At 44.5% G+C, this 21,542-nt stretch overlaps 1 protein-coding gene across 1 annotated transcript in view; it reads right to left on the bottom strand.

Annotated features, from left to right (window-relative positions):
* The window catches only part of LOC106575860 (serine/threonine-protein kinase D3), a 70,619-nt gene that overhangs the window by 11,962 nt on the left and 37,115 nt on the right, over positions 1 to 21,542 (bottom strand). The window contains exons 3-13 of the mRNA XM_014152601.3: positions 17,809 to 17,947; positions 11,058 to 11,189; positions 8,707 to 8,870; positions 7,683 to 7,872; positions 7,470 to 7,547; positions 7,189 to 7,369; positions 6,734 to 6,935; positions 3,992 to 4,268; positions 2,220 to 2,275; positions 1,754 to 1,826; positions 337 to 443 (exon numbers count right to left, since the gene is read on the bottom strand). Of these exons, the coding sequence (XP_014008076.1) occupies positions 337 to 443; positions 1,754 to 1,826; positions 2,220 to 2,275; positions 3,992 to 4,268; positions 6,734 to 6,935; positions 7,189 to 7,369; positions 7,470 to 7,547; positions 7,683 to 7,872; positions 8,707 to 8,870; positions 11,058 to 11,189; positions 17,809 to 17,947 (1,599 nt within the window). The remainder of the gene's footprint in view (positions 1 to 336; positions 444 to 1,753; positions 1,827 to 2,219; positions 2,276 to 3,991; positions 4,269 to 6,733; positions 6,936 to 7,188; positions 7,370 to 7,469; positions 7,548 to 7,682; positions 7,873 to 8,706; positions 8,871 to 11,057; positions 11,190 to 17,808; positions 17,948 to 21,542) is intronic.

Here is a 21,542-nt window from a genome sequence, read left to right as displayed (position 1 = left end):
GTGTCAGAAAATATATTAGCAGTGTCAGAAATGCTACAGAAAGGTAGCACATCGTTGGTTCTCTATTGGCATGTGAGAGTGATAAATTATACATTTAATTAAAACTTTTGCCCCACAAATGCATTCAGTCCAAAAAGTGGCAAGTCTAATGTTCTCTTTATGGACGCTGTAATCAGACGCCTAGATATTGAGCTAGGTTTGGGCAATACATTTTATTTTTTCCTAATGCTAACGACTGTGTTAAAAATCCGGTATGTGGTTCTCGGTAGCTTCAATCAATCCCTACTACAGTCGGCTATAATACATCTGACTGGTACGACATGTTCTATGTGTTACCTGGAGAATGGCCACTTCATTCCTCAGTTGGCTCTCCTGCTTGGTAGGGAACCTCATTTTGTCAATCACCTTGATGGCAACATCTCTTCCAGTCTTTCTGTGTTTCCCTGCCAACAGAAATAAATAAGTGTGAACCGTGTACATACAGTAACAATTATAAAAAGTATTTGGACACCAGTTGCAGATAAGGGGTAAAGAAAATCAAGCACACAGCCATGCAAAAATCTCCATAGACAAACACTGGCAATAAAATGGCATTACTGAACAGCTCAGGGACTTTAAACGTGGCACCACAATAGGATGCCACCTGTTCAACAAGTCAGTTTGTCAAATTTCTGCCCTGCTAGAGCTGCCTCGGTCAACTGTAAGTGCTGTTATTATGAAGTGGAAACGTCTAGGAGCAACAACGGCTCATCCACGAAGTGGTAGGCCACACAAGCTCACAGAATGGGACAGCTGAGTGCTGAAGCACGTAAAAATCGTCTGTCCTCAGTTGCAACACTCATTACTGAGTTCCAAACTGCCCTTGGAAGCAACGTCAGCACAAGAACTGTTTGTCGGGAGCTTCATGAAATGGGTTTCCATGGCTGAGCGCAAGCTTAAGATCACCATGTGCAATGCTAAGTGTCAGCTGGAGTGGTGTAAAGCTCACCGCCAATGGACTCTGGAGCAGTGGAAACACGCTCTCTGGAGTGATGAATCACGGTTCACCATCTGGCAGTCCGACGGACGAATCTGGGTTTGGCGGATGGCAGGAGAACGCTACCTGCTCGAATGCATAGTGCCAACTGTAAAGTTTAATAGAAGAGGGATAATGGTCTGGGGCTGTTTTTCATGGTTCGGGTTAGCCCACTTAGTTCCAGTGAAGGGAAATCTTAATGCTACAGCATACAATGACATTGTAGGCTTTTCTGTGCTTCCAACTTTGTGGCAAACGTTTTTGGAAGTCCCTTTCCTGTTTCAGCATGACAATGCCCCCGTGCACAAATCGAGGTCCATACAGAAATAGTTTGTTGAGATCGGTGTGGAAGAACTTGACTGGCCTGCACAGAGCCTTGACCTCAACCTGACCTCGAACACCTTTGCGATGAATTGGAATGCAGACTGTGAGCCAGGCCTAATCGCCCAACATCAGTGCCTGACCTCACTAATGCTCTTGTGGCTGAATGGATGCATGTCCCAAATGCAATGTTCCAACATTTAATGGATAGCCTTCCAAGATCAGTGGAGGCTGTTATAGCAGCAAAGGGGGACTAAATCCATATTAATGGCCACGATTTTGGAATGAGATGTTCGACGAGCAGGTGTCCACATACTTTTGGTCATGTAGTGTATATACAGTATCATAAAGATTGATATGTTTTGGTTTGGGTTGAGAGAATACAATTAATCAAAACATGGATATCCAGGCACATACCTCCATACACAATCCCAAACTGACCAGATCCTAGAACCTCGTCAGAGAAGATCTGGTACACCGAGCTGATATCCTACAGAGTGGAAAACGCTTTAGTATTACTAAAGTTTATTACATCTATTAGTAAAGGGTAATGCTAGTGCTAATACACATTTAACTGTGGGTTTACACTGCTATATGTTTACACTGCTATATCATCAATTGAATAGATGTCGTTGTATTGGTATGGTCTTTGAGATGCCAAATAGGTCACTTTCACTCAATGCAGAAGTATAGCACACATCAATATCCCCATTTCCCATAACAAGGGTATCTGTGACTGTCTTTAAAAAAAAATTCATACAGTTTACATGCAGTGTTTAATGGTCAATGAAGAATGCAGAAGTAAAAGAGGAAAATGTATAACTGCACACACGCACATACAGAGAAATTGTACAAGATTGTCCGTAAAAGTTACCATACTCACCACATTCTCCTTTATCTGGCAGTTCGACACAGATATGCTGACAGACAACTCCTGTTCTGGTGGAGGAAACAAAAGTTTTCACTTTAAACAGTACAAATGCACAAAGTACTCAATGTATACCTAACTTATCAAAAACAGAGATACATTTCTCATGTTTTCACGTCCTTAAAGCCTATCACAGCTGCTTGGACTACACACAGCAGATACAATAATGACCCTTTCAAATTGATTAGGAAAGATATGTGTTATTGAACGGCATAACTATGTGTTGCATTTCATAGTAAGTGTTATGGGAGCCTCCCTGAGGCCAATATTCAGTCATGGGGTTTTAAAGTCACGTTTTACCACACAGTGGCGCAGCGGTCTAAGGCACTGCATCTCAGTGCTTGAGGCGTCACTACAGACACCCTGGTTTGAATCAAGGCTGTATGACAATCGGCTGTTATTGGGAGTCTCATAGGGCGGCGCACAATTGGCCCAGCGTCGTCCGGGTTTGGCCGGTGTAGGCCGTCATTGTAAATAAGAATTTGTTCTTAACGGACTTGTCTAGTTAAATAAAATAAATTAAAACATAGTAATAGTAATAATGAATGAAAAATAATCTTATGATCAACAATGTGTGTCCTCCTGTATTTGTCATTGAGTAAGAAGCATAGTATTGCACTGTTGGGCACGAGGCTGAGTCTCTGCAGCTTGTTGTTATTTCAGGGTGGTTGGATAGCGAGGGGTAATAGAGTGGTGGGCCTCATCTGTTTGGCATTATCACCCTCACAATCTATCTGATTTACACCACAATTCATGGCCAGCTAAATGACCTCCAGGGGCGCTCATCTCATCTCCACTTTAACACAAATACATTACCAAACATTAAATCATGCCCTGGTGATTGTGGGCACTGAACCACAAGTGTGTTTATTTAATAACCTAAAGGTAAAAAAATACCACTAATCTGATTCGGCCATCTTCATTATTAGATTAAGGTGCATTACTGTATTGGATGTAATGGAAGAGGAAGGTGCATTTTAACACACACATATAATCCCCTGAATCTATGTCAGGTTTCAGGTGTCCGCCATGTGCCCACAGGTGAGCAACAGGTTGAATGTGCCACCTTGACTCTATAGCCCCTAAGATCATCATAATTATTAGAATCAAATTCATTATCATCCATCATCATCATCATAGGAGGGAAGAGGTAAACCATGGCTTCTCAATTCAAGGCTCTGCTGTGTCTGTAGGTAGTCATATCTGGTGATGTTCCTGTGTGGCTCAGTTAGTGGAGAATGGCGCTTGCAATGCCAGGGTTGTGGGTTCGAATCCCACGGGGGACCAGCTACAAAAAGAATAATGCACTCACTACTGTAAATCTCTCTGGATAAGAGCGTCTGCTAAATGACAAAAATGTCAAATGCCATTGTCGTTATCTCAAAACAAGACTGACTGCTTACTCACTTCAGAACATCACCTCACCTTACTTGACCTTAACTCAGGATTCAAGCATTTAATGGGGACTCTTTTGGCACACATATAAAAATCAAACCACTAAATTACCACAATATGGGATTAGCCATTTTATGTGCATAAATAGTACTATTTCCATCGCTCACATAATCAAATTTCATACCACCTTTCCAGTGCTAGTGCCATTATCTACAATGTGTCAAATATATGCCAATGCTACTTCCAATAGAAATAACTAATGTATACACGCATGATCAGTAGCCTAAAGCGATGTCTACCATGTTAACAGTAGAAAATGGTCCTGTACTCACTGTGGTCCTTGCTCTGCCCGGCTTTGGTGGCCACACTGGGCTGGGGCGTGGCAGGCATCAGGGCCTGCCGGATGGCCTTCTCCCAGCCCTGGGCCACCTCCATGCCCATGCCTGAAGCTGCCAAAGCGGGGCTGTCGTAGTGGACCCCGTGGTTCTCCCCTACATAGTAGACCATGGTGGAGGTGATGATTTCAAAGCAGTGTGGGTTGCTGCTCTGGGCTAGGCTGCTAAAGTCGCTTGACTGTTCCACCTGCAGGATCTCTGAGAGAGGGATCTCCTGTGAGCCATGAGGGAAGGAGGGAGAGAGACAGACACCAGGGTCATAACAGACACAAACAAAGAGAGCCATGCCATCACCGCTAGTGATTGGGGAGAGAGAGACACAGAAGACAAATACAACCATGATAGACAGAAAATACCACAGCCTAGTGAACAGTCAAACTGAGAAAGAGAAGTCACTGAATCAATCACTAGCAAGACAGAAAGTCAGATCAGATGGAAGCAGACACCAAATCCTTTGCAGAGTTCAGAGGTAACTGCTGAAAAATGCTCTTCCGCTTAGCACGCGTACCAGAAAGAGTAACCCAAAGTTAGACCAAGTCCCTTCCCACGGTGTAGTGTATCCACAGCCCCTGCCTAGTGCACAGCCTCTGTCTGACAGACCCTTACAGAAGTGGCACGAGGGACAGTTTGAGCACACTTTAAAAGTCCTCTTTCCCTCCAGCCTCACTATCAAATGCAAATCAAAGAAGAAGAAGGAAGTCCCTAGCCAATAGGAGCCCCTGCAGTGCCTCGCCCCCATTGTCCCACCCCCCGTCTCCTCTGGGTCCCCTGAGGGCGGCTCACCACAGAGTATCAGATGAAGTGGTTAGTAGGGCCGGCCCACGTGAACCAGGCCTGGGCCCATTGAAGAGAAGAGGCCCCATGATTACAAGGCAGGACACGAGAGCCCCATCTGAGCACGAGCCGCGCTGCCAGCCACTGAGACGCAAGACACGGTGACCACTGTTCCACAGACTATCGGACAACAAAAACCCGGTGCTGGGGGGTTGGGGAGAGGGGCGGGGGAGCTAGAGACAGCGTGAAGCCCCTTACCCCCATAAAAGGGTTTTGGAAACCACAAGTACAGGGGTCTCATCTTCAAAAGAGAAGCCTATATGACTTCCAAATGTAGAAAATAGCAATAATCTGATGCATCGACACACAACCACCACCGCTAAACAGATGAATGGAGGTAGAGAGAGGAGAGGAGAGGACAGCCACATGACAGGAGAACAGGAGAGAAGGAGAGAGAGAGACAGTAGGGGAAAACACCCAAGAGACTCAGAGGCTACGGTAGATATCCTAATGTGACCACTGGCTCAATCTATGGATCACACACTAGCAACAAATAAAACAGAACGACTCATATGACGAGATCTGAGAGAATAAGAAAGAACACATCGGCGAACAGCTAGTCTTCAATTAGTCTTCTGAGTGCTATGCTAAGTGGCAAGTTGATAATAAACGACCATATAAAGCTGCCTCTAAACACACCCTGAACGTCTCAATCCCAGCTGTATAAAAGACTGGGGTTTCCTCTCCACTGTTTCACTGCTGGGAAGATGGAGGGTGTGTCCGTCACAGCCGTAACACTCGGACAGTGGAGCTTTAAAACAGAATAATATTAGACGACAGCCTGGCAATTAGGTGTCTACCTACATACACACACGTTCTCTCTCACTTTCTCTCTCTCTCACACACACACACACACACAGAACGTGCTACATCTCACAAAACAAAAGTTGTTAGAAACCATAGCACCATAAACACCATCCCACTGCGTCACATCTCTCGCCACAATCAGGGGAGGCGTCAAAGTAACACACCCACACTGTACAGAGGCTGGGACAGGCTCACAGTGGCAAGACTGTACTGAACATGTGGAAGCCTTTACACAGAGGGAACGAGGACTGCCTGGCCGCCTTAGTCCCAAGTGTCTAATTACACAGCTATTAAGCCCCTGTGGCATGGTAAAGACTGCCTACGCCACTGGTGTCACCGTGGAACTGTCACACACTCTCTGAAGCTGGAGTTATAGCATTTGGAAATCAGTGTCAAAATGCATAAATCAAATGCATTCGAACTTGACAACAAAAGTTTATGGTGAAGGTTTGGTAAGACATTTGAAAGAGCATATCTGATATGAGTGATGCAACTTGTTACAATGTATTGTATAAATGTGTTGGACGTCCCTTTCAGGCAGATTTCCCCAGCAAAAACCCATAACATTTTCATATACAAATACTGCTGATGACAACGTGGCTGTAGAAAAAACTTTCACTCTGCGACCGTGGAGAAATGTCAGTGTACTGCCTGTGAAACCACAGGAGGCATGCTGGGGGATTTTCTCTGTGTATTAATGGCCCACTGTAGTTTACAGTTGCGACACAGCAGCCCCCAGTCTTAGTCACACCATTACATACACCATTACATTGGGCAGGCCCTTTTAACACACTATACACCCAAGACATTAAAACACATTTTTATATATATATAAAAAAATCTGGTTGATTTATTTAGGATCAATTCAGCGTTTGGTTGAAACCATTTGGATTTAGACAGTGTATAGATTCAGAGAATTACTGATCTGTTTACGTTGTTCTGTGACATCAATGTAAATGCAGACTCTGGTGCCCATTTCATTCTGCCATGCCTCTGCCTCTGTCAGGTAATAGATGATGTGTGGTGTTGCTCTCTCACCTTATAGAACTTGGCTCCAGTGTCGTTCTGAAACAGGCTGAGGCTCTTGGTGTCCAACCTCCAGTAGTGTCTCTTCCTCAGGTTATCTCTGCTGGTGTAGTGGACCATCCAGCCCTCCCTCACCATGGTAGAGCTCCTCCTCTTGGTCTGTTTGATGGACTGGACCACCCGCATCAGAGGGATGTTACTGCTGGTGGATGGGCTGGACACACACACACACACACACACACACACACACACACAGCACTTTTTATGAAAACATTTGTCACAAAGTGCTTAGCAGAAACCTGGACCTGAGCGTGAGAAGAGCAAGCAGAAGCAACAATGGCAAGGACGAAGGTCTATAGACCCAGACATGTTTGATAACTACATGGTCTATGTTTACACAACTATTACATAAGTCAAACTTAGCTCAAATATGTCCCAGTAATGTAAGGTGTCTTGCTATATAATACCTGATGGCCTTGATGGGCTCCTCGTCCTTCTCGCGGTCCAGAAAAGGAGAGTCCATATAGAACATCTTGTCGTCTGGGGTTGAAGGTTCGTCAGAGTCATCCAGTAGTCCTCTAGTGCTCTCCACATCACTACTGTCCACCTCCATGGTACTGTCAGAGTCAGGCCCTGGGCTGGCAGGCTCTGTGGACACACACGATCACACAAATATGAGTATGTCCTTCAGTTACATCTTACCATGATAAATGGACATGGAATGTGAAAATAGGACAGCAGAAATTACCTCCATTGAAGGAAACCTCGCCCAAGCAGTCTCTTGGTACCTTTGATGCACACCGCTTATGGCAATTGAATTTACAATCTGAAAAGAAAGTACAGAAAACATGGATTTAATAACACAACATGGAGCTCTAGAGGAAGAAAGGTAAAGAGGTCTAGGCAGATATGGACATAGAGACATACAGACAAACAGAGACAAAGGGAGGTGGCACCTCACCTTTGCACTGCATGCCCTGGCGGAAGAGGCCCTTGAGCAGGCGTTTGCAATACTGGCAGATGGTTGGCCGCGTGTAGGTGTGGATGGCGAAGGTGTGAGGCACCTTGACTCGCCCCAGCACCATCTTCTCCATCCAGATGGGCCGGCCACTCCACGACAGGATCCTCTTCCCTGCCTCCTGGTGGCAGCGCTGTTGCAGGAAAAGATGGGAAGGAGGCAGGGAGTGAAAGAAATAAAGGAGAGAGGGAGAGGCAGATGGAGCAAGTGTGGTAACCACAGAATGTAGGGATGGAGAGATTTGTAGCCAGTGGGAGTGAGGGAGAGATGAAATAAACCAGGGAAGGAAGGAGATAGCAAAAGAGTGAAGAAGATGAGGGATGGAGGGACCAAAAAGGACCAAATACACAAACATGGGCTAGAATTTACAAGGGTTTAATTTAATTGGCCTAATTGTATTTTCATGGACCTTTCATAAGCATTGGTCACCAAGGAGAATATTCCATCCAGCTAGCCTCAAACAAACATGTTTCATATGCTTAGGGGAGGCCATCATATCATCCAGTTAATCAAATTCAATTTGCTGTGTCTTTGTGGTGTTTCACATCAAGATAGTAAGATACTCCAATAGATTTGGCTGACAAACATAGACAATTGACAAGAAACAACAAGGCATGACCTTGTAGTTCATTTATTGCCAACTGACAAATGTGTCTCAATCGGAATAACAGTTAGATTACGTCAAAAGTGAACAGAATTTTCAGCCAATCACATGGAACCTATGAGAAAGTATGTGGCTAGAACTGGTTAGTAACTGTACTGTAGATAAAAATCCTACGGTACTTTCACAAGGGGCGTAGACGGACAATGTTGCCGCCTTGCAAGCAATAAACTGTGCTTGGGTGTAACTTTATAAGGGATTGTATTTACATAGCCCCTTTCACTGGGTCTTAAAGCTATTTGTATTGTGCAGAATGTATCTTTACCACAGGACATCTCTCTACACCAATGGAAGCACAGGTCTTACCTCCTCCGGGACTACCACCGCATGTTCAGTGGGACCGGGGAGGGGCCGGGGGACTGAGAGCGAAGGGCCCGGCAGGGACACGTTGGACAGACGTCTCTTCCTCACCCCACTGCAGTTGTTGGGGATCTTAAAGGCGCAGCGCTTGTGGTAGTTCAGCCCACAACCTGGAAGTACACAGGACACAGTGGTCCCTAATTACACATGAAGAACAAAACACATATTGTACAGTACCGGCTATACAGTCGTGGCCAAAAGTTTTGAGAATGACACAAATATTAATTTTCACAAAGTCTGCTGCCTCAATTTGTATGATGGCAATTTGCATATACTCCAGAATGTTATGAAGAGTGATCAGATGAATTGCAATTAATTGCAAAGTCCCTCTTTGCCATGCAAATTAACTGAATCCCAAAAGAACATTTCCACTACATTTCAGCCCTGCCACAAAAGGACCAGCTGACATCATGTCAGTGATTCTCTCGTTAACATAGGTGTGAGTGTTGACGAGGACAAGGCTGGAGATCACTCTGTCATGCTGATTGAGTTCAAATAACAGACTGGAAGCTTCAAAAGGAGGGTGGTGCTTGGAATCATTGTTCTTCCTCTGTCAATCATGGTTACCTGCAAGGAAACACATGCCGTCATCATTGCTTTGCACAAAAAGGGCTTCACAGGCAAGGATATTGCTGCCAGTAAGATTGCACCTAAATCAACCATTTATTGGATCATCAAGAACTTCGAGGAGAGCGGTTCAATTGTTTTGAAGAAGGCTTCAGGGCGCCCAAGAAAGTCCAGGAAGCGCCAGGACCGTCTCCTAAAGTTGATTCAGCTGCGGGACCGGGGCACCACCAGTACAGAGCTTGCTCAGGAATGGCAGCAGGCAGGTGTGAGTGCATCTGCACGCACAGTGAGGCGAAGACTTTTGGAGGATGACCTGGTGTCAAGAAGGGCAGCAAAGAAGCCACTTCTCTCCAGGAAAAACATCAGGGACAAACTGATATTCTGCAAAAGGTACAGGGATTGGACTGCTGAGGACTGGGGTAAAGTCATTTTCTCTGATGAATCCCCTTTCCGATTGTTTGGGGCATCCGGAAAAAAGCTTTTCCGGAGAAGATAAGGTGAACGCTACCATCAGTCCTGTGTCATGCCAACAGTAAAGCATCCTGAGACCATTCATGTGTGGGGTTGCTTCTCAGCCAAGGGAGTGGGCTCACTCACAATTTTGCCTAAGAACACAGCCATGAATAAAGAATGGTACCAACACATCCTCCGAGAGCAACTTCTCCCAACCATCCAGGAACAGTTTGGTGACGAACAATGCCTTTTCCAGCATGATGGAGCACCTTGCCATAAGGCAAAAGTGATAACTAAGTGGCTCGGGGAACAAAACATTGATATTTTGGGTCCATGGCCTGGAAACTCCCCAGACCTTAATCCCATTGAGAACTTGTGGTCAATCCTCAAGAGACTTTGGATGTCAGCATTGGGCTTGATACACAGCAACATTTCATACCCAGTCATCTTGAGAGATCTTAAGACATGTATTAAGACATATTTGTGATGACATCTTGAGATATATTAACAGGTCTTAAGAAGGAAACTAAGTAAATGAATACAGTAGGAAAGCACTACTTTGAATCTACCCACCAGCTTCTTTCTCTTAAACGTCCACATGAGGGCTCTACATGCAGTCATTTGATCTCATCCTTCCTCATAGAAAGCTTCAAATGCTTTTCAAAGATATAGCAGGGAATAAAATAGATCTGAGCAAATAATCACAAATCACATGCAATTCTACATTCCACAATTCCACATTTAATTGCAATTTCACTAGGAATACCAGTCCAAATCTTTCATCCTATTGGAGCGCCTGTTGCATTCTTGTCCCGGCTGGCCCTGGGGCAGGTTGTGTTATACTGAGGGACAGGCTGGATCCATCAGAGAGGGTTAGAGTAGAGCAGCAGCACATGCTTTCTAAAGAGCCTTTGAAGGCTGAGTCCAACGCTTGGCATCAGCACACTGGGCTCCATTCAAACATCTCTTCAAAGACCTTCTTTAGTAATGGGAGGAAGTCACACACTCCACTGAGGCTTCCTGCTGCACGGCGCTACCAGCCTTAATCTAACTCTCAGATTGGACCAAGAGAAGGGCATGCTTGATTTGTGTGTGTATGAGTGTACGAGTCGGGTAAACATTTGACACCTTGGCTTTCGGTTCACAGTGCACCCCAGCCTTGATGTGAGACAGAGCTTGATGTGTGTGTGTGTGTGTGTGTGTGTGTGTGTGTGTGTGTGTGTGTGTGTGTGTGTGTGTGTGTGTGTGTATGCGTGTGTGTATGCGTGTGTGCTTACCTTCACATTTGAGCCCCTGCCGGACGAGGCCCCATAGCATCTCCCCACAGTAGTCACAGAAGGTAGGGGCTTTGTATGAGTGGACATAGAGGGCATGGGGCCGGATCTGGAAGTCCTCTACTGTGGCTAAAGCTGCAATTCAGACACAACTTAAAAACATGGCAAACAAAACTAAAGCAAAACAAATAAACTTCAAACACAAAAACCCTGAAACCAAATAATGAAAATTACAAAAAAATGAAATAACAATTATACTACACAAAAATATAAACGCAACATGCAACAACTTCAAAGATTTTGCTGAGTTACAGTTCATATCAGGAAATCAGTCAATTGTAATACATTCATTAGGCCCTAACATATGGATTTAACATGACTGGGCAGGGGTGCAGCCATGGGTGGGGAGCCAGGCCCAGCCAATCAGAATGGGTTTTCCCCACAAAAGGGCTTTATTACAGACAGAAATCCCCCCCCCCCCCCCCCCCCCCCCACGATCACGCAGGTGAAGAAGATGGATGTGGAGGTCCTGGGCTGGCTTGGTTACACTTGGTCTGCGGCTGTGAGGCCGGTTGGACATACTGCCAAATTCTCTAAAATGACATTGCTTATGGTACGGCTTATGGTAGAGAAATTAACATTAAATTATTTGGCAACAGCTTTGGTGGACATTCCTGCAGTCAGCATGCCAATTGCATGCTCCCTCAAAACTTGAGACGTCTGTGGCATTGTGTTGTGTAACAAAACTGCACATTTTAGAGTGGCCTTTTATTGTCCCTAGCACAAGGTGCATCTATGTAATGATCATGCTGTTAAATCAGCTTATTGATATGCCATACCTGTCAGGTGAATGGATTATCTTGACAATGGATAAAATGCTCATAAACAGGGATGTAAACAAATTTGTGCAAAACGTTTGAGAGAAATATGCTTTTTGTGCATGTGGAACATTTCTGGAATCTTTTATTTCAGCTCATTAAACATGGGTCCAACACTTTCCATGTTGCATTTATATTTTTGTTCAGTATAGTTAAGAGGTTTAGGGCTCCATTTTCGGCTGGCACTACAGCTGCGCAAGTGCTAAACGCTCACTTGTTTTCAATTTCAGCATGTTAAAACTGCCGCTCTTGTGTTTTCCACCGCATTCACCAGGTTCAGCAAGTTTCCTGTCTAATATCAGCTCGCTTGCACTGATGTGGGCGGAGTGGCAGTATTTGAGGTGTGTCCTTTAAGAACAACGAAAAGCAGGTCTTAGCGGTAACATGGTTGGTAATGGCATGGATTTTGTGAGCGGGAGCACAACCTATCCAGCCGTGACACACAGTGCCCTTGAGCTAGTTAAATAAATGTTAAATAAAAAAGAAAAAAATAAACAGCTCATGGAACAAGAGAGATGTGTTTTTTGTACCTGTAACCCTCGTATTTATTAACATAAAAAACAAAAGCTGTTTCTCATTTGGGACTCATTTAATTAAAAATCAACCAAGTATAGACCTATAGCCTCCCCTGCCTCAATGAAGGCTGTTTTTTTTGTCCTGCCCAATGTGTTCGCCAAGTAGCCAAGCCTATCAATGAAGGTTTTGGCTCGTGAGACTGCTTTGAAACGAATCTTAATCACCAAAGCTTTATTAAAAGATCAAGTTTGGGAGCAGCAAACCAGTGACTGGACATCTCCTTTTTATCTATGTGTTGTGTAGGCCTACAGTACATTATTTTAGCCAGCTTCTGTTTTGGACGTGTGTAAAAAACCCTCCATGTAGGCTACATGTGTCCATATGCCCATCATTAACAGAGAGATGAGATGATGCTGTTCACCCTTGTATTTAGAACTTATCTTCCTGTAACAATTACTTGTTTTCCATTTCATATGATTAAAAACCAAGCCCTTACTCTAGGCCTATAGGAAGGTAGTTGTTGTGGAATTGTTAGATTACTTGTTAGATATTACTGCACTGTCGGAACTAGAAGCACAAGCATTTCGTTACACTCGCATTAACATCTGCTAACCATGTGTATGTAACCAATAACATTTGATTTTATTTTATTTATAACGAAGGCTGGTTCAACAGCAATCCGCTGTGTCTTCTGACCAAGCTATTTACAAATATTATTGTTGTTTAAAAAAACGGATTGCTTATTTTTCATTAAATTTGATTAAAAACCAGCTGCCATGCAATGGAATTTAGGAGCCGTCTGCTATTTCTGGAGAAGTGTGAATGCGATCTGTAAGATGGTTCCATTACGTTTTTTTAAACATTATACTGTATTTGGGACATTCTCTTAATATTCTCTTTTTCAGCTTCTGTGAAAAGTTTGTATGTGCGTAAAACCCTCCATTGTCTGCGTTGTCTTAATATTATATGCCTACAGGGAGAAATGATGGAGCCTTGCTTATTGACAATGTTTGGCATATCCATGGCTCAACCATAATGCAATTTACAGTAGGCTAGCCCCTATATCAGTGTAAATGCTATGTTTAACAATATATTTCCATATTGAAACCAAGCAATTACTTAGAACAATGTGGACTGAAAACATGTTCAACATATTTAGCAAAGATGGGATAGGCCTGCATTTTGTTATTTTGTTTCTGTAGGCTTTTATTTATTTTATTTACCAAACTAGGCTATAATGGACTACAATGGAATTGATGACAACGCAGTACATAAAATACCATAAATACGCAACTTAAAGCAACCACATATTTAGCCATGGAGCACGTTCGGAATGGCCAGTGAGGAAACAAGCCTCCAACTTGTTTATTCATTAAAACCCAGCCTTTACGCGCCACCGCCAGCTACTGCGCCCATAATTCCTGAAGTCAAAACAGCAAAAATATTTCCGACAGCCCTGGACCTATAGCGCTACCGCTAGCTCAAATATGTACCACTGCGTTAGTTTGTCAAAAAAGAGCGCTGAGTGTACACTGTAATATAAAGACATTTTATGCTGTTTTATCAGCCGGTAATAGTCAGATGATTTACTGGACCATCGACACTTGTGTTATTGGTATGTCTGTGTGTATAAAACAAACTATAACTCAGATCTAGGGAACAAATTGTTCACATAGTGGAGTGAATGCATCCATATCAGAGAGTCTGACCTGGGAAGTAACTTAGAACAGGCAGTTATGTACAGTAAGAGATGCTGGAGGGGAAAGCTGTTCTGTTCCGAGGTCGTGGTTTCTCTCACTAGGGCTCAGTGCTATACCATCCCATTAACAGCTCAGTCCTATACCATCCCATTAACAGCTCAGTGCTATATCATCCCATTAACAGCCCAGTGCTATATCATCCCATTAACAGCTCAGTGCTATAACATCCCATTAACAGCTCAGTGCTATATCATCCCATTAACAGCTCAGTGCTATATCATCCCATTAACAGCTCAGTGCTATATCATCCCATTAACAGCTCAGTGCTATAACATCAGACAGGTCTCATTCAACAGAACAGGACCAGAGAAGACCACATCCCATTAACAGCTCAGTGCTATATCATCCCATTAACAGCTCAGTGCTATATCATCCCATTAACAGCTCAGTGCTATAACATCCCATTAACAGCTCAGTGCTATATCATCCCATTAACAGCTCAGTGCTATATCATCCCATTAACAGCTCAGTGCTATACCATCCCATTAACAGCTCAGTGCTATACCATCCCATTAACAGCTCAGTGCTATATCATCCCATTAACAGCTCAGTGCTATACCATCCCATTAACAGCTCAGTGCTATATCATCCCATTAACAGCTCAGTGCTATATCATCCCATTAACAGCTCAGTGCTATATCATCCCATTAACAGCTCAGTGCTATATCATCCCATTAACAGCTCAGTGCTATATCATCCCATTAACAGCTCAGTGCTATAACATCCCATTAACAGCTCAGTGCTATATCATCCCATTAACAGCTCAGTGCTATAACATCCCATTAACAGCTCAGTGCTATATCATCCCATTAACAGCTCAGTGCTATAACATCCCATTAACAGCTCAGTGCTATATCATCCCATTAACAGCTCAGTGCTATATCATCCCATTAACAGCTCAGTGCTATATCATCCCATTAACAGCTCAGTGCTATATCATCCCATTAACAGCTCAGTGCTATATCATCCCATTAACAGCCCAGTGCTATATCATCCCATTAACAGCTCAGTGCTATATCATCCCATTAACAGCTCAGTGCTATATCATCCCATTAACAGCTCAGTGCTATATCATCCCATTAACAGCTCAGTGCTATACCATCCCATTAACAGCTCAGTGCTATATCATCCCATTAACAGCTCAGTGCTATATCATCCCATTAACAGCTCAGTGCTATAACATCAGACAGTCTCATTCAACAGAACAGGACCAGAGAAGACCACATCCCATGATAACGATGCTCTTTAATCAGCGAGCTCATGGTATGGTTTGGTTTGTTTCCTATCTGGACAGAAACACAAGGTAGGCCCAGCCATTACCCAGGGGACTTTTCTCCATCTGCTGCTGTGGTTTGTGTTGGAGTGATATGAGTGAGGTAATTCTTGGAAGGGACAGTTAGTTCACAGGAGTGACTCATCTAAGATGTGAATAAGAGATCGCTATTCGCTACCAAACCTATGTGATTGCATCCCCCCCAGCACCGGAGAGAAAAGAGACAAATCTCTTTCTCACAGTTCTTTTGCAATCATTTATGCTGTTGTGGTTTTCCCATTGACCAACAAGGGAATCATAATCTTTTACGGCAGAATTTAGGTGTAAAACCCTGCGTAATGTCACTAACTATTTGTGTGTGTTTTTGTGTTTCAGTGAGTGTTTTCTCTGATCCAGTTTTACAATAAGACCAAGTTGACATACCAGTATCCCATGAAGGATGCACCAGGGACATTCTCAGAAGCTGTTGCCATGACGAGATGCAGCTCTGAACAACAAATGTGACATCTATCCACTTAGGGAATAAAATTCACTTTACTGACAATCCCCAAATACCTGGAAGAGAGAACATTCTTTGGAAGATAAAATAGAGAGAAAGAGACACCAGGAAGAAAGAGAGAGCAAAACAGATGGCTGCGGCCAGGAACACAGATGTGCGATAGATAGACATACCAAATTTGATAGGCCTCCACAGATCACCTTATGACTTCACTTCCTACTGCAGGTCCTTGGACTGTCAAATCTAAAGGTCCAAGCTTAAAAAGCAGCACTGTTGATTTCCATGTTATCATATGGACACACAGCACCTCCATATGAATAATATCTATTTCATTAACTAGCTATATAGATTAATTTAGTTGCTAATGAACTCGGGCACATTTTGAGTCGAACTTCAAAGCGTATAAAGAACTCAAGAAAGTCACATGCCACCACACTGGTCATAGCTCCCTGGCAAAAACACATGAAAGAAGGCATTCATGGGCTTTTCAAACACATTGAGGAAAAAAAACGCACAGCCTATTAACGGCCTCAACTTTATGAAATGGTTGTTGAGATGTTTTGCATCAAACACCATAGAAGATTGAGCCAATAAAGAGTTTTTCACGAGCAGCAGGCCTGACATCAATGGGATGTCTGTTTGTTTTCATTTTTGACTAATCCGGCATCACAAGTGTCCATCAGACATAATTCAGAAGTTATAGTCTGTAACATACATCGGCGACTAAAAGTGCTATAAAACAAATATGTACATCCATTTTGTATGCCATATCCTGTCAAATAAGAGAGATGCTGAGTGAGAAACAAACAGTGAGTGGGATTCTTGGACCAAACAGCCCTCTCTCCATGTCCAACCCCCTGGTTAGGGATGGCCTGTCCACTATTTCCAGTGCCGCCCTGCACAGTCCAGCATGTTTATACTCAGTGGGTCCACTACAATCACTTACTGCAGAGAAAACAAGCCAGGCCCTTTGAGTCCAGCACCAAGAGAACCCTGAGCTGTTTGTCTCTCACAGACACAGAACTGAACAACAGGTCTCAAAGAATTTATAGGAATCAATGGTGTCTTTAAAGTATTTAATTCATGTAAATTAGAAGCAACTAAGGGAAGGATAAATAGTATGATTAAAAAATTCCTATTTTCAGTGTGCCAGACTAGCACAGCAAAGCATATCGGCGCTTGCATTGCACAAGTTTGACACATGTAGATCTCCTCAGCAGATGTAGACCAACTACAAGGCTAAGACGAGGAAGCAGTGTGGGTGTAGAGCTTATGGTTGTGACAATACTCTGACCTCACACAGCCATCCAGGTGCAACACTGAGGCTGAAACCTGTCAACAGTCTCAACCCAGATGGAAGGAGACAGAGGAAACCAGAGGTCTCCTGGATACAGTCATTTGGGGCTCACTGCTAAACACCAGCAGATCAGATCCATCCGGCCGCAGAGTTATTTCATGTCTGGATCCATGCAGACAATGCTTCCAGTTCTACCCCGGAGAGAGAGAGAGGGAGGAGGGGATGTCCAGTCCAGGTGGTGGGACTGTGAGGTGCTTCCCAATGGAGACAGATGGAACAGAAAAGAATGCCTTTACGAGCCAGTGTTTGTTAGACTCAATAGTCAGCAGGAAACTGAAATCATCTGTGACAGGAAAAGAGAGGGGAAACTAGCCACCTGTGTCTCTGGAGGTGAGCTTTAGATAGGCGTGAAACAGCACTGTACAACACACAGGTTTGAATTACACAAAATGTTGTTTACTAAATTAGTACATATAAAGTCAAAAAGTTAATAAAAGCCGTTAGGGTTGAACCCAGATCAGAACTACTCACCAGAGAGCACCACCTCTATCAGATCTCCCTCATGGATATCTTCTGCTGACATCAGCCTCTGGAGGATGTTCTCAGAGGTCAGGTCATGGCGGAAGAGCAGGATCTTGTCATACATGCCAAAGAAGCCACACTCCGGGAACTGGCGAGGAAGAAACAGAAAAACGCTTGTGAGTATCCACTATATCCAGAACGCAATGGCTGGAACACTTATAATCTACTGGCTCGACCAACAATATACCCACAATAACTCATATACACTTTTTGAAATTGGCATCAGCTGACCAAGACCCTGTCTTAATAATATTCATTCAATAGTTGTTTACTCTTTCTTTTCCCCTTCTCATTTGGTTTGGGGACATTTATGATTATGTTCAATGCGGTTTGCCATATTTACTGGACAAGTGCTACTAATTTATGGTTGGCCCCCATCTGATAAATATAAGTTTATATTGTATACAGTACTGTACAGAGCTCCTTCTCTGACTCACGGAGTAATGGCTGCCTTTATACAGTCATCGTTGCCAGAGCCAGCAAGCCTGTGGTGTAGGAATGGAACGGGGGTGTGTGTGTGGAATGAACATTAGGCTGAATATCACCACAGAGAGAGAGAGAGGGAAACACAGCTGTTTAATCCACACAAGCTACAATGAGTCACACACACACACACACACACACACACACACACACACACACACACACACACACACACACACACACACACACACACACACTCCTGCTCCCATGAACTACTTCCTGTGGCTCACGTCAGCAGTCAACGTGGAGGATGCAGGAGAATTCAAAACACACTGGCTCAGGAAGGGAGCTCACATTCAAACATCTTTATCCCCTGAAACACTGAAACAGTGGAATGCACTGATTACAGCGGAAGGAAAAAACAATCAAATGGCTATTCAATATAGCATGCCACTCTTCTCCATACAGCAATACAAGTAGGCAGAGTGCCAATAGGGGTAGGCTATTGATAATGAAAAATATCAAAACCGCTCTGACATAGCCATTGTAATAACTTTTCTAGTCGACGATGTGGAATAGTTACTGTCAGTAATCATTTAACTATTGCAGAAATTCTATCCAGCAGCATTAGGAGCAAAAGGACAACTAAGCATCTGCTAGAAAAGACAGAACTGTCTTTCTCGTCTTGCTAGCTTTGGTTCTCAGCAGGCAGTCTGGGGTGAGCTCACTTCAACAACGCTCTCCAGTAGCTGTGATGTAACCTCCAGCTTTGCAGTCCGTAAGGGCTGGGCCAGGTAATGCTCTGGACTCTCAGATAATGGCCCAGGCCGTCAGACAGCAAGCAGTGAGGGAAACAGGAGGTTAACATCCTGAGTGGAGTGACAGAGGAGCAGCAGCGTCCTGCAACACAGCCAGGAAGTAAGCCAAATCAATACTGAGTCACTTCCCGGTCCCAGACCCACAGTTTCTACACAACTTCCACTGCTCGTGTCAAGACACACAGGTTAAACACACACAGGTTATACACATACATGCACACACTCACTAAATCACTGGCGTGCGCACACCCACACACCTGGCTACAGCATATCTTCTTTTCATACACACAAATCCATTGTGGTGTCATGTAGCAAAGTGGACATTTCACAACCTCTACTGAGGTTTCTCAGTCCAACATTTCCACTGGACATGGAGTTCTGTACAAGAAAAGTAGCCTGTCTCTTGCTATGCCTGACTACACTGTATTACAGTGTAACCATGGATCTTTCACTCACCGTCTTCCCTCGCAGGGGAGGTCATGTCCTCTGCCTGGCAGGAAAACGATGCCCCGTTTCTGTGAAGGGCAGCAATGCCTTTTTTCACTCCTCTCATCTCTCCCTTCATGAAATTATAAAGTGTGTTTCCCCAACCCTTCTGCCAGTCAGCCAGTCAGTCAGCCAGCCAGCCAGCCAATCAGCCAGCCAGCCAGCCAGTCAAGAGAAGCCTGCCTTCATCAGCAGTGTATCAGCCATATTCAGATGTAAGGGTCGATAGGGGCTGTCAGGGAGGAAGAGAGCCAGAGAAGGGATGGATGGATGTAGGGGGCCATCCTGGTGGAGGCCCCCTACAGAGCTGCTTCTCCCTGCCAACATGGCTACTCTGGCAGGCTCACCTAACACAGCTGCTTCCCTGTCAGGGTCACACACAATACCCACGGAACAATGTGAGCAGTAACACAACGGCCAACGAGGCCCACGGGCACCAGAGCTGGCACACGATACAGCAGAGAGGGGAACAGCTGGAGCTCCTAAAATGCTTCTCTCCAGGGTGGTGGAGCCACGGCTGCAGGCTGACACCAGGAAAGAGGACACCAGGAAAGAGGACACCAGGAAAGAGGACACCAGGAAAGAGGACAGCGTTAGGGGCTACACTGACAAACTATGCAAACTGCTTTTAAATGAGCATAAACCAGAATTATTGTACTGTATTAACCCCCCCCCCCTAAACAACACATTCAATGTGCCTAGTTCCCAGAGCAGCAGAGCATAGCCTTGGCCCAGTCATGTAAACACTGATAAACTCCTGTGTTTAAAAGGCCTCCTTTATGCCTAATGCATATGGAACATGAAGGCTCTGTCTGTTAGCAGCTGCCTTACATAACTGCATGATCATCCAGCGCTCCCGGCTGGCCTAGGCTCTGGTCTAATCTGAGGCGGTAGCTCTTGCATCTAGTCTGCCTTTACACACAGCAGACCAGTCTGCACCTCCTCCTGTAGGCCTAATTCAGTCTGATTCAGGTCCATAGACGGAAGCGTCGCTATGGTCTGTCTAGCCTAATCCACCCATGGCCAGTACTAGGCTTCTAGATGTGTCTAGTGGGAAGGAGGGCTGAGAAGGCTGGGAAAAGGGACAGGGAGGGTGCTCATACACACCATAACAATGACCCCAGTGTTAGGGCTGCTGCCTCTGGCTTTAATGGAGCTGAGATAAGCTGGGGTCCTGTGGAGAGCAGGGAACAAAGAGATAAGATTCCTCTGTGTGTGTGTGTGTGTGTGTGTGTGTGTGTGTGTGTGTGTGTGTGTGTGTGTGTGTGTGTGTGTGTGTGTGTGTGTGTGTGTGTGTGTGTGTGTGTGTGTGTGTGTGTGTGTGTGTGTGTGGCCCTGGCTGTGAAGACAGGGTGCTGAAAGGAGGGTGTGAGAGCGAGGAGAGCTCAGTGGATAGGGATCTTATGATAGCTGCCCTGCTTTCCACAAGATCCCACTTCACTGGGCTTGGTATTTTCATCGCTTTGGGATTTTAGGAGGATTACAAATGTTTATCCAAATGTAGACATTACTAAACAATATCAAGAATGTTTACTTTTACACAGCTTCATGTTTCCAAAACAACAGACACATCCTAATCCCTGTCATACTTTAAAGTGATTCATTGCATGGCTCTAGCATTGTCGCATCCTTCCGGTGTCCAGAGTGCCTTGTCAGGGTGAGGTTTTCCTCCATACGTCTGACAGGTAAAGTCCCCCCTTATCTTCGCTCACTGGTCACCATAGCAGCACCCACCTGTAGCACGCGCTCCAGCAGGTATATCTCTCTGGTCACCCCTAAAGCCAACTCCTCCTTTGGCCGCCTCTCCTTCCAGTTCTCTGCTGCCAATGACTGGAACGAACTACAAAAATCTCTGAAGCTGGAAACACTTATCTCCCTCACTAGCTTTAAGCACCAGCTGTCAGAGCAGCTCACAGATCACTGCACCTGTACATAACCCATCTATAATTTAGCCCA

The sequence above is a fragment of the Salmo salar genome, chromosome 01 (genome assembly GCF_965601325.2).
Source record: "Salmo salar chromosome 01, fSalSal1, whole genome shotgun sequence".
NCBI classification, from domain to species: domain Eukaryota; kingdom Metazoa; phylum Chordata; class Actinopteri; order Salmoniformes; family Salmonidae; genus Salmo; species Salmo salar.
The sequence above is the reverse complement of the archived record's forward strand: the minus strand, read 5'-3'. Positions and strand labels throughout refer to the sequence as shown.